The sequence below is a fragment of the Ascidia mentula genome, chromosome 5 (assembly GCF_947561715.1).
Source record: "Ascidia mentula chromosome 5, kaAscMent1.1, whole genome shotgun sequence".
Lineage (NCBI taxonomy): Eukaryota > Metazoa > Chordata > Ascidiacea > Phlebobranchia > Ascidiidae > Ascidia > Ascidia mentula.
In genome coordinates, this window is record NC_138570.1 from 4,969,968 (window position 1) to 4,984,856 (window position 14,889).

General features: G+C 38.9%; 2 protein-coding genes across 3 annotated transcripts; one reads left to right on the forward strand and one right to left on the reverse strand.

Annotated features, from left to right (window-relative positions):
- Positions 1-2,315: 2,315 nt before the first annotated feature.
- Positions 2,316-8,514, reverse strand: LOC145902514 (uncharacterized). 2 transcript variants are annotated; one of them, XM_082990521.1, is made up of 14 exons: positions 8,280-8,514; positions 7,760-7,939; positions 7,287-7,399; positions 6,798-6,990; positions 6,372-6,505; positions 6,138-6,239; positions 5,436-5,606; positions 5,013-5,146; positions 4,792-4,945; positions 4,252-4,533; positions 4,089-4,152; positions 3,921-3,987; positions 3,770-3,854; positions 2,316-3,637 (listed from the first exon to the last, which is right to left on the reverse strand). In XM_082990521.1, exons 1-14 carry the CDS (start codon positions 8,488-8,490, stop codon positions 2,414-2,416), a joined length of 3,114 nt encoding a protein of 1,037 aa, XP_082846647.1. In that variant the 5' UTR covers positions 8,491-8,514; the 3' UTR covers positions 2,316-2,413. The 2 variants fall into 2 exon arrangements, with proteins under 2 accessions (XP_082846647.1, XP_082846646.1); XM_082990520.1 differs by having other exon boundaries at positions 4,089-4,155.
- A 2,137-nt stretch (positions 8,515-10,651) lies between these two features.
- Positions 10,652-14,839, forward strand: LOC145901753 (syntaxin-7-like). Its single transcript, XM_082989524.1, has 8 exons — positions 10,652-10,898; positions 10,957-11,026; positions 11,157-11,256; positions 11,509-11,684; positions 12,183-12,270; positions 12,567-12,639; positions 13,655-13,737; positions 13,922-14,839. Exons 1-8 carry the CDS (start codon positions 10,727-10,729, stop codon positions 14,021-14,023), a joined length of 864 nt encoding a protein of 287 aa, XP_082845650.1. The 5' UTR covers positions 10,652-10,726; the 3' UTR covers positions 14,024-14,839.
- Positions 14,840-14,889: the final 50 nt, after the last annotated feature.

Here is a 14,889-nt window from a genome sequence, read left to right on the forward strand (position 1 = left end):
GTCGTGCTTCAACATATGGTTATTGTTTCCCTCCGATGTTTGGTATTGGCGCCAATATGACATCCGCATATAGGAGTATTTTACAAGTGACTGATTTTGTTGCGTTTGTGTCCAGCTTTCTTAATATTAATGGCGGATGGTAAACCCATGCAGAGTCCCACCTAGTTACTATTGCTAAGGCAATCAGCTATTTTGGTCATCGGCTGACCTGAACCCACTTGAACTCGCGTTCGGCACGAATCGATTTCAGTCGCTGTCCAATTAGACCGCTAGTGGGCGGTATACACATCGAAATGGTTTTTATCGATTTCTCGCAAATTACATGTCTTGTAGATTTCTGTTGAGCACTAGAGTAATTAAACCAGCATTGGTTTGCTTTTATCCCGTGTGGAGATGAGAAAGTCGACCTCTAACCAGGGTTGAAAGTAAAAACATTTCCTACCGGAACGATGGAATTTGCAGGAAAAAATAAACCATTGTGTTTTGGTATACCAGGTGAGGTTTCTTAAATTGGTGAATAAATTTACTAAATTTAAGTTTCTTATAAATATTTAGGACCGGAACGACTTTCCGAGGCACTGCATCTGACTCTAATCAAATTTTCGCATGCGGTTAAATTTAATAGAACAGAGAGATGCACTGTATTTGTATGGTTATTACACGTTTTAGTGAATTGCAATAAAGAACATTGCCAAAATACAGCTGCATATCGTTTTGTTTCTCTAGCAAGTAACACAACCAGCAGGTTGGCTGTACTCAGTGCATCTGTCCCATGGATTTGTACGGTCCGCCAAATTCATTTTCCAAATGTCAATGTTGACTTGTTAATCTGTTACATAAATATTTGTGTGCTTTCAAACCAATTTTTGTTTATGTTGGACGGCACTGAACCAAAATATCCACTTGTTTGACGCCAATTATATTACTTTTGTGACCTGGCTTCCTATGCACAAGATCTTCCAAATTGAAACGAGCATAAGAGTGCGAATTCCCACGCTCACTCTTCAAACCATTTATGCATGGATTAATATGGCGACATGTGACGGTTCCATCTGTTTTCTACTATCTGGCGCAGGGTTATTATCTGCTGTAATCCCTTGATAGCGCAGATTAAGTGCAAGGACTGATCGGGACATGTGGTAATCTGCCGTCAATACGACGCAGTAAAATTTAATGAAATTCTGAACGCATGTCAATTGGGAAGCAAGTGTCCCTATTTTTATTTCACACAATAAAAAACTTCAAGGTTCTAAAGCGTTGTTTCAAATTTGTTCGCTTTTCAAAAAAAAAAACACCTTTTGAAATACAAAAACATGAGCCCAAACAGCGCCCCAACCCCTGACCAACAAACAATCACGAAAATGTTAAATGATCTGAGATGAAGGTTGGACAGTTCTCAGTAAAGTTAGCGAGCAGTTTATGGGTAGCATTCAAAAAATAGATTTCGTGTAAGTTTTTTCCGGGGAAAACGAATGAATCTCGGAAAAAACTCAACCTCTTCATAACCCACCGATCATTTGCAAGTTTCTTGGATTCAAAAGGCAACTTTTGCCCTGAAACAATCAAACACGAGGAACTTTGCGGCCGCAAACACATGTGAACTGTGGGAGGAACTCCCGATGACCACGTCCTCAGAAAACTCATGAATTATGAAAGTATGGACGAACCCCCTAAGAACTCTCGACCAATGGCGAAGAACCTCGAGGTTATTGTCACTGAGTTAAAGCCACTCTACTTTACTTATTAATTAGTTAGTTATAAAGACCGAGTCGGCCGAGTTCGAAGACACCGGGCTTTGGTTTTTCAAAATTGCCTTCGCACTTCGTAAGGATGTCTTTCACTGTTGATGACGACACAAAAGTCAGAACGGTCGTTACGTGTATTCTTGCCAACGTCGTGACTTTCGTCATTTTTTTACGTATTGAAAGACAGGAAAACAAAGAACTGCATCTTTTTTTAAAAAATACACGGATTCTAAAATCTGAGAACTATGTAGTTGTATACTAACGTCTTTTCCGCTGTGTGGCGCATGAACGCACAATGAAGTCGCAATGCAAAGTCACCTTGCATCTTACTCGTGTACAATCAAAGTTGTTTAATGTTTACACCTCTAAATATTTGTTGAGAACAGGTCCTATCTACGAAATACCGACCTTTAGGTTATACGAATAATGTTGGGAAAAACAACTACTTTGTCTTTCATTTCTTCAAAAATATCGAAATAGGCTGCCGAGGTGATAATATTGAGCCAATAGTGCGTTTACGTATTGTTTATTCGTGATATAACTTGCAAGACAGAAAGGAACTTCGCGCTACGTAGAGCTAACAAGTGCACGCGGGTAAATTGCATAAAAGCCGAATCACCAGGAAAAAGCGCAAGTCGCTATAAGGAACGTAAACTTTTGTATTGCACTCAGAAACACAGACGTCGTTGCGACATGGATCCCGACACACGCGGTGTCGTGGAAACCTGCCTTGGTGTGGTTTGCGGCGGTTGCAGGCTCCTCTTTTTGTCAGCCTTAGTCACTTCGCGTATGTACAGCTCGCAGTTGGAGATCAACGCCTCCAGTTTTTCCTTCAGTGTTTCGCCGCGGAATCGACTCTGGGCCAGCTTGAAAAGCGCCTCCAGAAAGCCTTGGAATGGTAAACCGGGTGGTTGATGGGTAGATACGGGATTGCGCCCGCGGTGCGAGTCATAGAATGGCGAAGAGCGCTCGTGAGTGTAGTTCTGCCACTGCCGCATGGTGTCGATAAAGAGTATGTCGATCGACGGCATGGCGCCCTGCTCACACAGCCTACAGCGTCGCGCCATGTTGCGAAACGCCGTTGCACTGATGCGGAGACTCGGTTTTATTCCGTTGAAAAAGATAAAAACCGCTGCTGCGCGATTTAACAGCATGACTTCCCTCATCGCAAACGGTTTCCTCCTCAAACTCTTCGTTTCCGTGGAAGACGATTCGCGGGGTTCTTGTTCAATGCCGGAATGCAAACTTCGACTTCCATGCAACGCTCCTAACTTTGGAGGTTCGACGTCATACTCTGATGACGTAATAGAGCCGACGTCGTAGCAGTTGTCACACAACAGGTCAACGACTTCGTGACATTCCTTTTTCGCCTGGGCTTCGCGCTCTTCTTCTGCGCGTTTCTCCTCCTGCCAGAGTCGCTGTCTTCGTTGCAAAAAGTCCTCTTCCTCTTCCTGTGCAGCTTCTCCAAAGTAAATGCTCCTCAAGGGCAGCATCTTTCCTCCGAAATTCGCCCGGTCGCTCTCCCAATCGTCTTCCGCATCCAAAAACACATCGCTGTGCTCAGCAACCCCATCTAGCGGCGTTACGGAGGCTGGCAGTTTGTCGTCGTTCTCCTCAGTCAAGGATTTGTATTCTTGTTGCGCATAGTAAAGACCTGGCCCAGCGCCGCTCACAAAGCTACCACAAAGTTTGCATTTAGGGAGAGTTTTGAACATTTCCACGTCCAATTGCTTTTCTGGCTGCTTCTTCTGTCGTTGTTGCTGTTGTTGTTGCCTTTCTACACTGGGTAGGACGGTGCTGGAACGCTGGGCGCTCGGGTGCAGGGAAAGACGTTGCCACGGCTTGCGCTTGGGATCGAAGAGTCTCCATTCGTCATTCGAAATTGCGTACTCCTTTCACAGAAATTATTTACAGATTTTGAACTTTGCTTGCAATTACGGCTAAAATATCATTAGTTTCTTAGCAACTATTTGTAATGTTTACATTGTACACAACCAACAGTTCACGAGGTTTTTGTGACTTACTTGCTTATATTTAATCACTGTGAATCCCTTCGACCGCCTGGTGGCGTAGTGAGTCCTAGCCAGTTGCGGTTGCGGCGTGTCGTGACTACAACGCAAATAATTATAAAAACCCAATCCGTAAAATTAAATTTAGCCAATAGTAAATGTTTACCTGTAGCACCTGTTTAATCTCGTGGGTGCTGGAAGCGATCTGCTCGAGAGAGGAATGTCTGTCTCGTCTGTACAAATATCAGGTTACTGTTATTGTGTAGATTCTTTTCGGAACGTCAAATACAATGCCCTTGTAGTGCCTTTAGCTAAGGAGAAAAACAAATCGTACCGTTGCCGTACTCTTGAAAACTTTCTTTCGGAGTGCTGGACGTGGCCTCTCTATTTTCATAGTACTGCTGCAAAAATAACAAGGATCGATCATCATATTCAAACGGATATGAAAAGATTATTACCCCAGTAGAAAAAATAAACCGAAATAATACCCTACATACCTTGTATTTTTCAACCACGCTTAATTGGGCTTTGATTTTTTCCTCCAGATCGCGAATCTCTTTTCTTATGACCTCCCGACGGGGAAGCGAACGCGCGGTTTCCGGGTGATTTTTGCCGCTTTGTCCGTTGTTTTTCTTCTCCTGGATTCCTTTTCTCGGCGAAACACCACCTGATGTGCTGTGATTTGGGTAAACCCGTTCCAAACAGGATTTCTCCATGTTTACCTCATTCTCGCCGTATGCAATGAGTCGAAGGGAATCCCTAAGCAACGGAACTTTGATCTGCGCGCAAGCACAAAAACGTAATTTTTTGAAAAAAGAAACTGCCCTTTGGGTTTTTTTTACGTATCGTCTGCCATCCGGCAAGTTTTTATCTCTGGAGGAAACAACAAAATAAGAACATTTTTAAAACTTAATATATATCTGGTAAGCAACTATCTTTTCCTCTTATATAATTTGCATTATCTAATGATAATCACCAACAGCTCAGTTTCACAACTGCATATCTGAGAGATTTTACTAAATCTGAAACATGCGCACCTGTTCATCAACGTGGCTTGTAATTGTTTCCAGTAACCCCTCCTCGTTTTCTTGTTCCCCATCAATGCACATACTTGGCGCCGAGTTCACTTCCAGCAGGTGAGCTCGCAAGTCGGATGAGAGCAGGATATCGAAACCGAGAATTTGAAACGACCTGCAGAGGTTACGGCGCTTACATAAAATTCACCTCAAAACGCTCGGTAAAAGTACCAACAATTTACCTCACTAGTTTCGACTTATTTGTGACGTGTTCCCAGATGGTGATGTCGGGCAACATGGATAGAATGGTTTTGACAACCAGTGTTTTGATCTGATCCTCAATTTCAACGACATCGTAACCTTTCTTGCGCAGAAGCTATAAATAAAGATTTAGATGATAATTATACATAAAGCTTTATCCCCAGTTTATGGATAAACTTATATCCTAAAGCTTCGGCATAGCCAGGGAGGAACCAAGAGAGTCATATCCCAATCCACATCTCAAGGCTAAAGATTAAAGTTTGGATTTTTGATGTTTAAAACAAAAGACCCATAAAACCTTTGACTCCACCTAACTTTTGGCCTGGCTACGCCACTGTACAAAGGGATATTGTACCATATACTTTATCAAAACTTGCCATTTTAAAAATATATGTGTGCTATACCTGCTTTACACTGCGATATGAGCGCTTTGATCCGGTGCCCTCAGCATCCGTGTAAACGAAGTCAGAACTGAATTTATTCAGGCTGTAGTTGGTCAAATGCATGTAGGTTTTATGGATGTTCGCCGCAGTGGGTGCTTCGTATTCCTCGGTGCAGAGACGCGCCAAACCGTCCTTGAAAAAGAATATCATAAGTTCGGAAACTCAAGTGAAACCGAAAACTCTTGAAAATTTAAAGAATAAACATGTCTCGATTACTACATAGCATCACTTCAAAGTGGAAAAACCTGTTTTCTGGGTTGATAACCAAAATCGAAACATGACTCGATTATTGTGATCATATGGTTCACAGGCTTCGCAGCCAAGGCATTTAAGCCAAGCTGGATCAGCCACTTTACCCGAAATGTGAACCATATGATCACAATAATCGAGTCATGTTTCGATTTTGGTTATCAACCCAGAAAACAGGTTTTTCCACTTTGAAGTGATGCTATGTAGTAATCGAGACATGTTTATTCTTTAAATTTTCAAGAGTTTTCGGTTTCACTTGAGTTATATTAGAGCTGTGATCGCCAAATATAAAGGTCCTGCGCAGTGGGGCGATCCTGCCTTGCTATGCGAAAACATGGTAATACTTCTGCGTTGTCGATTATTTTGAAGTATACGTTTACCAGGTCACATATGTTAATGTAGGAAAATAAATACCTTGCATAGGTAGATCTCCACAGGGTTGAGTCGCGCTACTACGACGTACATTCTCAAGTCAAACTTGTAACCGTCAATAAGTAAGGGGTCGTCGATGTATTTCTAAAAAAAATGGGAAGACGGATAAAAAATTAAAATAGTTCTTGTCTTAAATGGGTGATTATCCCCTTGAATGGGTGACAGGTTGACTAAGTAAAATTTTGGAAATGGGGCAAATGGCGGCGTGGTGACCACCTGTATAATGGCAGGCTTTCTTCCGTTGAAATCTTGCACATCACGGGGGTCGTTAACCAAATATATCCCCTCCCCCTGACTCCCTGCGTCAGGTTTTACGATGTACGTGTTTCGCTCCTTGCGTTTTTTCGAAGCTGCAACAAAGCAATATTGAATTAAACGTATACAGTACACGCGTAAATAGTTCATGTATATATATTTGAAACACTCACACACAGTAAAATATAATTGTTTTTAATCTATAGTTAACAAAACATTCCCAATCCCACAAAGAATATGTTTCCACAAAATGTTGGTATTATAGCCTATAGTGGCTGACCCACGCAATTACCGACTCTAATTTGATAAATTGCAACGACAAATATACTTGCAAAATGTCTAACTGTCTTCTACATCAAGCAACAATAACATGACGTAACCACTTACGGTGCGGAGATCGGGTGCTTCCCCTTCCCGGAGAGTTGGGATTAGAATTCGGTTTTGATTTGCTTTTATTTTTCATCGTGACTTCGGCGAGGAACTGGTGGTATTGCTCGGGCAAGAACCATGTTGGAGGATAGAAATCAAACTCACCCGGAAAGAGCAGCTGCATCCGCTTGATGATGCGCGAGAGGTTGACCTGTCAAGAAATACTGACGTTGAAGACGTATACAGGCAAAAAAGCGTGAATTTTCCTGTTTTAAAATCAATTTTATATTGATATGTTCGACCTTTTTGATATATAGCCACGTAACTTAATGTTCTTCTAGTTATAATGCTGACTTCTTTTATAATTTTCGAGACAACTTTTTACATGAAACGAAAGACAGGATTGCTTTCTGGTTATGAAACTTTTTGAAGCGTTTGTGTTTGTCGTCAAAAGTAATTGAAAGTTCCTAAAACGTCCTGAGAGATCGTGGCATCCACAGTTCTAACCTTTTGGGCAAGCTCAAACATTCCAGGCAGTTTGTTGACTGCGTAAACCCCCCTTTTGTTGTAGGCGCTCTCCTCAAACCCCAAGCCGTGCCAATACACGTCCGCTCCAAGACCTGAAGTACACAAAACGAAATATAAACAATATACAAAAAAATGACGTGACAAGTTTGCTATTTGCATTTCACCATTTACGAAGGTTTGAAAGGAAGTGTTTTGCATATAATGAGATCGCTTAAACTTTCAGGACAATATCAATGTGATTTCAAAGTTTCACTGTAAAGTTCCCTTCTGTCTACTCAAGTCCTACGTGAATCAGTGAATTAAAAAATTACGCTGCGAAGCAATCAGTTACAAGGTACTTCCTTTTTGTTTATTCAACACCACTAGCGTCAGACATATAACTTCACATAAATATTTAAATTTGACTTGACATATTTATTTAACAAACGTCACAACTTATGCATCAAACTTGCCTGATTTTAAACTCGTTTTTGATTCCCTCCATTTTAGTTGATGAAGCACCGTCGACAAAGCCTCGTTGGCAGACGCTCTAGCGCCGCTGGTGTTAATTTTTAGCACTGGCCTCTTCTTCTTCTTGGTGTCACCGCCGGAGTTGTTTTTAATTGGTTCGTCATTTTCCGTTTCTTTCTTGTCTGTAGATGTATAAAATTGTTTGCAATCTTCGAAAACGAACAACAAATACAAAGTTCCAAATAAAATAACATGTGTTTAAAAATTGATTGCTTCGATACACATTGCGCAATATTTGTATAAACAAGAAGCAGATTTGTGTTTTAAGATGAAACTTTTGGTGATGAGGGAAAAACAGTCTCGCATATGATACCACGATTAATATATTTAGTTTAACAAATGTTATACGAAGCAGCATGACCTAAAAACTGCATGAGGATCGAAATTATGACAAATAACCAAAGGAACGAAAGTAAAGTTTTCCACGTTTTTTTCCGCCAAAGTACAAGGTATAGCGTATACCGTTCTCGCATCCATGTTTATTGACTTGAGTTCCCAAAATCCCCTGTTCGTCATCCCGTGGAGTGACAACGCTCACAGAAACCACCCCGTCCCGTCGTATTGTTGTTCCGTTTGCGATTGACCGACCGTTGGCGATGACACTCCATTTCGCCTCGCTGTTTCGCTGTCTCCTGTGGTAAGCACCATCCCCGAATATAGGCCCATGCACCATCTCACTTACGGGTGTGCTAGATTACATGCAACCTGTTTAAGAAATGACAATGGCGTATCTATGTTTACAAACATCCAGTATGTCCTGGTAAACTGTAAGCAATTGCTATACGAATGTGAGTTTGAAGTTGTTGGTTAACTGCTGTTACTAGCATTTTTGTCACGCTGTGAAGGCATAATTCTCAATGTTCAAAATTACTTAAATTTTCTCGTGCTTTAATGCACAAACAGCATTTTTCTGTATCAAAACGAGCCTTTCTTACAGAACATAGCTGATGCTACCCTAGACTTAAACGTTGTAAATCAAACCACCAAGCAAGCATTACAATGGCCTAGGTAAAGATACGTACGAATGTTACGACCACAACGGTCGGGCGAACGTGGTACACAGTCAACTAAGACCAGCCGAATGACTTTGTCGAAGGGCTCTTTACAGAGAGACACGAGTAGCGTTTGAAGACAAAACAAATAACTTAAACGCGACTGTCGGTGGCTTAGGAAGGAATATAGTTTCGACAATGCTTGCCTTGGCAACTTACGTCTACCAAAAACCCAAATTCTGTTCTGTTCGGTACTTTTTACCGTATTCCCATATTGTGCTGCCAGAACCATTTGAGCTTGTTTTGATTAAACCTATATTGTGTGCATATTGAGATTTACGCGCATTTTGTAATGGGTTGTATGCATGCGTGCAACACACTGCACGAAATGTTAAGACAAAACGTGGACCTGTGTTTGACTGCTGTAGTTTTAGGATTTGTAAAGTACTCTACGATCATGTCCAGACTTTCGGCGAAACAGGCTGCGGTAAAATAAAGCTTTCAAGCCACATGTCCACAGAACGTTCGATAAACTCAAAAACTGCTTGTATTTCCCCGGCTATTTACTACAATGGTACATCCAAACAAAACCTACACAGCATACAGCTCCGTACCCTTCACAAAATACAGCGCCGGCGCGACTATTGGTTTCGGGTCGCCTTTGGTGCGGTAGCGGTACGCCAATACCCAGTCGTAACCCAGTAGTGACTCGTCACAAAACGGCCCTATTGTGACAATCTGCTCGGAATACATTCTCATACAAACAGGGCATTGTTTCCTCACAGGCCTCACGACCTCGCACAACAATGGAACAAGAACGACGACCGCCCTTACTGTATCGGTGAACAGGCGAATGTCAACATATTTAAATGTCTGCTACAAGTTGCGACGCGACACTTGGCCGGGACACGGTAGGAATGCGAAGGCGTTTCCTGACGACCAGCACAAATGTGTTGCACTTCTTGAGTTACATATTTAAGGACTAGTTGTGCATTGGAAAACAAATAAAACGACAATGTGTTTCAAACACACAAAAAAAAACAGTTTGTTGGAGTCGTTATGTGCAATGAACTTTTACATTTTCCTTCTATATGAATTTTGCTAAACAACCTTCAAATGTGTCATTGATACAGAACATATATATTTCAAGATCACTAGTGCAACCCTTTCCTCCGAGTAGTTGTTTAATAATTTTTGCAATAGGGTTACAAATCGATAGGTTACTCCAGTGCTTTAAAGTTTATTTTGCTTATCGCGAGAAATTTGTGCATCGCGCGATACATTTTAGCCGTTTTTCGGTTTCACATAAATTTATATCTTTGTGACGATTATCCTTGACGATTAGAAACTCAAACTCAAATATATTAAAAATTTTAAATTTCATGTGCAATGTAAAATTTATAGAAATCAAAAAAATGTGTCACGTGATCACGTGATTGGTGATATCATTGTCTTGGGTGTATCAAAATAATATTCAACGATATTCTCAATATATAGTTTCAAATAAAAGCCAAACGTCAGAAAATGTTTAAAACCTTTGGAATTGGTGAAATATTTGTAACATTTCATATGTTTGAGTTAAAATTTTAGAAATAAATTTATTGTCTTTACTTTATTTTACAACGTTGAAACACCGTGTAAACTCAATTTGCTAAACAATAACTAAATGCAAAGGGATCTTAAATATGTATAAACATTTTTTGTGTTTATATTATGTTGTAGTTAACACGATACAATAGACGATTGATATTTATTTTAATAAATACAATTTTGAGCAGGCTTTTTATTCAAGAAATAACGTTTGTATTTTACATTTTTCTTTTATCTTTGTTTTTTAGAGAAAGCTGTATTAAAAATTCCAAAAAACTGCAGCAAGATTAACATATTCTACTGATTGACTTGAATCTTGTCAATAAGATGTCGTTTGGAAGAGGAGATCTTACTGGGTCAAGCTCAGGCGGTTATAATGATGAAGGAAACTTTTACCAAAACAGTAATTCCTACCAAAACAATGGTCGCTCACCGCAGGCTGATTATACAAGACTTACACAGTTGGTCACCACAAATATACAGAAGATTTCCCAAAATGGTAAACTTGTGACATATATCATGAAAATAGCTTAGTGACATGTTATTGTATTTGACAGTAAATGAGATCAAACGCATGGTGACACAACTGGGCACAATGCAAGACACCCCTGACCTGAGAGAAAGATTGTAAGATTCAATTGCCTTTTATGCTACTTTATATGGTACTTTCTTTTGAAGCAATTTTACACCTAAATTGAATGGGGTTAAACTCTAATATTTAATAAAATTGTCTAAAACACATACTTGTCACATTTAGACATCAGCGACATCATTACACGAACCAACTTGCTAAAGATACCAGCAAGTACTTGAAAGAAATAAAAGCACTTCCCTCTGCCGGGCCAACTTCCGAACAGGTTTGTATGAAATTTAACCATTAAAGATAGTGTATGATGTAATGCTGGTAAGTCCTGTGACACTAAAGTCAATGACTATGATTTAAAGTTTTCTATATAAAAACATAAGATTGCAGAATTATGCATACCTTTCACCAAACCCAAAACTTTAATTGTTTTATTTTGCGTGTGGTTTTTTTCTTTCCATGAAATCGTGCCATGACGTTTATACAGTTGCTGTATCTTGATCCCATCTGATTTTTAATCAAACAGAGACACAGAAAGACCCAATCTGAAAGGTTGATGGGGGATTTTAGTGATGTCCTTAACACTTTTCAAGCAGCGCAAAGAGAAGCAGCAACTGCTGAGAAGGAATACGTAGCGAGAGTTCGTGCAGCCAGCAATGCCCCACACGATCAGAACAATGACGTGCTCATCAACATTCAGGGGTAATATAAGTTGTACTTGACTTGTTAAGATGTACAGCAAAACTTTTTTTCGTTTCAAAGTCAGGTATGTTTTTACACTTTTAAAATATATGGCAGTGTTTTTCAACCCTGTGTGCAAATATGCTTGTACTCCCAAAACATTAATTAGCATAACATAAGAATGGGCCCAAGAAGGAAAAAAGATAAAGAAATGCTGTTCTTTACCCCATTTTCTAATAGTGTTTAGATTGTAGGAAAAAGGTTATCCTATTCGGTTTCATCAAGTCTTATATTTGTTTTACAAGCCTATGTGAGATGTTTGATATCTTTCATTTTCTTGTCTTTTAGTTAGGCTATTACATGTCTGTTCAAAATTAGGCTACCATGATATTATAAGTTGTTTTAATAAATGGTTGAAGTTTATGATAGTTTTTTGATATCCTGCAAAAAAATACATAAAAGTAACAACAAATAAATTGGCTCAATCATAATAATTGAATTTTTCCTTTGCCTGTACAGTAATCTACAAGAACAACAACAAGCAACTGTGACTGTGGAGGAACTACAAGAAATAGAGGAAAGGGAAACGGCCATTAGACAACTAGAGGTTAGAACCTTCATATTTACCAATGGCAATCCCCATCTTTGTGTGTATTTATATGGCTGTACTTACTTTTGTTTGTACAACTGATTAAGTTGGCTGGTGAGGACTTTACATCGCCAATGATGTAACTATATCAACTGTAATATGCATAAAATAATAATGTAACCCCTTGACATGCATTTGAAGTTTACCTTGTAAAATTCCAAATTTGTAAACCATTTTTCTTTGCTTTGCCTAATTGTACTGCATTGTGTTTATTTAGTCACATTAAAAAGTTAACAAGCTCTAAAACTTTACAGGCCGACATCCTTGATGTGAATATGATTTTCAAAGATCTTGGTCAGATGGTTCACGAACAAGGAGATATGATAGGTGAGAATGACTGTGAACGGCTTGTAAACCTGCAGTATAGTATACTGCTGTTTTTGCTGCCAGGCATACTTATTAATCAGAATTGTTCTTCTGGCACTCAAGTTTCTAGTGTTTATTTGAAACCGACGTTTCGTCTGCCATCCGGCGAGACTTCCTCAGGGTTATGTTAGCAATATTGCATCAAGCGCATAAACACAAAAAAAACGTAAGAAAACACAAGAAAAAGGGGGGGAACTGGATAACATTGGCACCGCTTGTATCAACACGTGAATATTGCTAACATAACCCTGAGGAAGTCTCGCCGGATGGCAGACGAAACGTCGGTTTCAAATAAACACTAGAAACTTGAGTGCCTGCAGTATAGTGTAGGATTTGCATGTGGTCCTTTTATAAATACATACTTCTACCCATTTCATAAACTAAATATTGCCGCTGAAAGTGCCCCTGCAGTCAGTTTTGTTATACCTAAGTATATTTGGTCACAGATTAAGTAATACCAGGGTTTTTTTAATCGGTTCTGTATTTGTGAAGATATCAAACTTTTGAAATAGAAAACACTGGTGGGTTTTTTGTTGTAATAAAAAAACATGTGGTGCACTGTGGGTGATGTCATCCTTGCCCTTCAGTGTCAAAACTGCATTGGGGGATATGGCTTACTTCTTTTAAACCGTTACTAAAACTTTGTTTAGGGTATTGCTTGCTTAAAGTTTGCTTTTTACAACTTCTAACATATAGTGATGTGTATGGATACCTAAACAATTAACTACAAATGGCAAAAGATAATGTAATATTATCTTCCCTCTTATTTCTATGAATGTTAAGTCAATGGCCTGGAGAGTACTCAAGAGGATGTGTGACATCTAAAATACAGAGATTTAGACCAAAACGTCTTACATTTTCGTCACTACGATTGCCAAAACATTTCTGCATAATTATTTTATGGTAGTAAACAGATGAATTTCTTCAACAAGTGTGTATATGTCGCCTTCAAACACCTTTACTTTGCTTATTGCAGATAGCATAGAAGCGAATGTGGAACATGCTGAAGAGAACGTACAGCAAGGAAATGTGCAATTAAGACAAGCCAGGGCCTCCCAGGTTGGTGTAAAAACGACTTTCAGCTTTGTTGTAATGCTTTATAAATGATTAATTATGTTTTGTACCTAATGAAGAATAAATCCAGCTTTATTCATTGATTTTGTTGTACAGTATCTCACACATGACATTTTAACCTTCAAAAAAAATTATGCCACCAATTAGCAATTGTTTATTTTTGTTTCAGTCATCGGCTCGGAAAAAGAAGTTTATTTGTGCAATAATTGTGCTTGTCATTATCGCCATTATTATTATAATTATTGTGGTAACCACGAACAAAAACAAATAGTTTTTATTGTATTTTGTGTGTCATATCAATATCACCATTATTCCATCCAAGAATTCATGAAAATTATTTCTTGCAAGCAACCCAATAGACCGGTAATAATTATAACATCTTTTCAACCATACTAATGTGCAAATATTGGGCAAATAAGCAACTTCATATGACCTCAACATTGCCATTCCCTGTACATTGAACTTTTTACAGTGGGCCTGATTACAGTGGAGTTTGTTCTGTACAAGCATGCAGTTGGTATGATTTTACAGGCTATTATGTGTGATATGTGTGCTTTGGTAACGGTCTTAGTAATTTACAAATGTTTTTTCTTCGAACCATAAAAATATAACCTTATCGAATATAATGGTAAGACATATTACGTAACCAAGCAATTTTGTCCCCATAACCTCTTTTGGGGAATTAGACTGCTGTATATTTTTTATCACTCAAACTTGATCTAGAAGGACAGGGTTACAATTTACTTTTTTTTTTTTGTATGCAGAAATTAGAATTTAACGTCTTCTATACAATCTAATTTATAATTCAGTTTAGTAACAAAAACCCCTATTAACCGCTGTATATGTCGCTCTGGTCCATAAATTTTATTTTACATTTCCAACTATCTATATTGTACAGCGATTTTATTATAATGAAAACTCAAACGCCTTTCATGATTCTAAAAGCATTATTTAAGTGCGATCTTCAGTGCTGTATATGCGCGTGTAATATTCTGTTCTTTTGTGTAGTAAAATTGTTACTATCGCCGTTCTGATTTTTCGTTTTTCATTGCTTTGTATATACGACAGTAAACATGTTTGATGTGTAGAGTAGTTGGTCGGAATCTTCAACTCAAGGTCAAGGGTTCATTTATTACA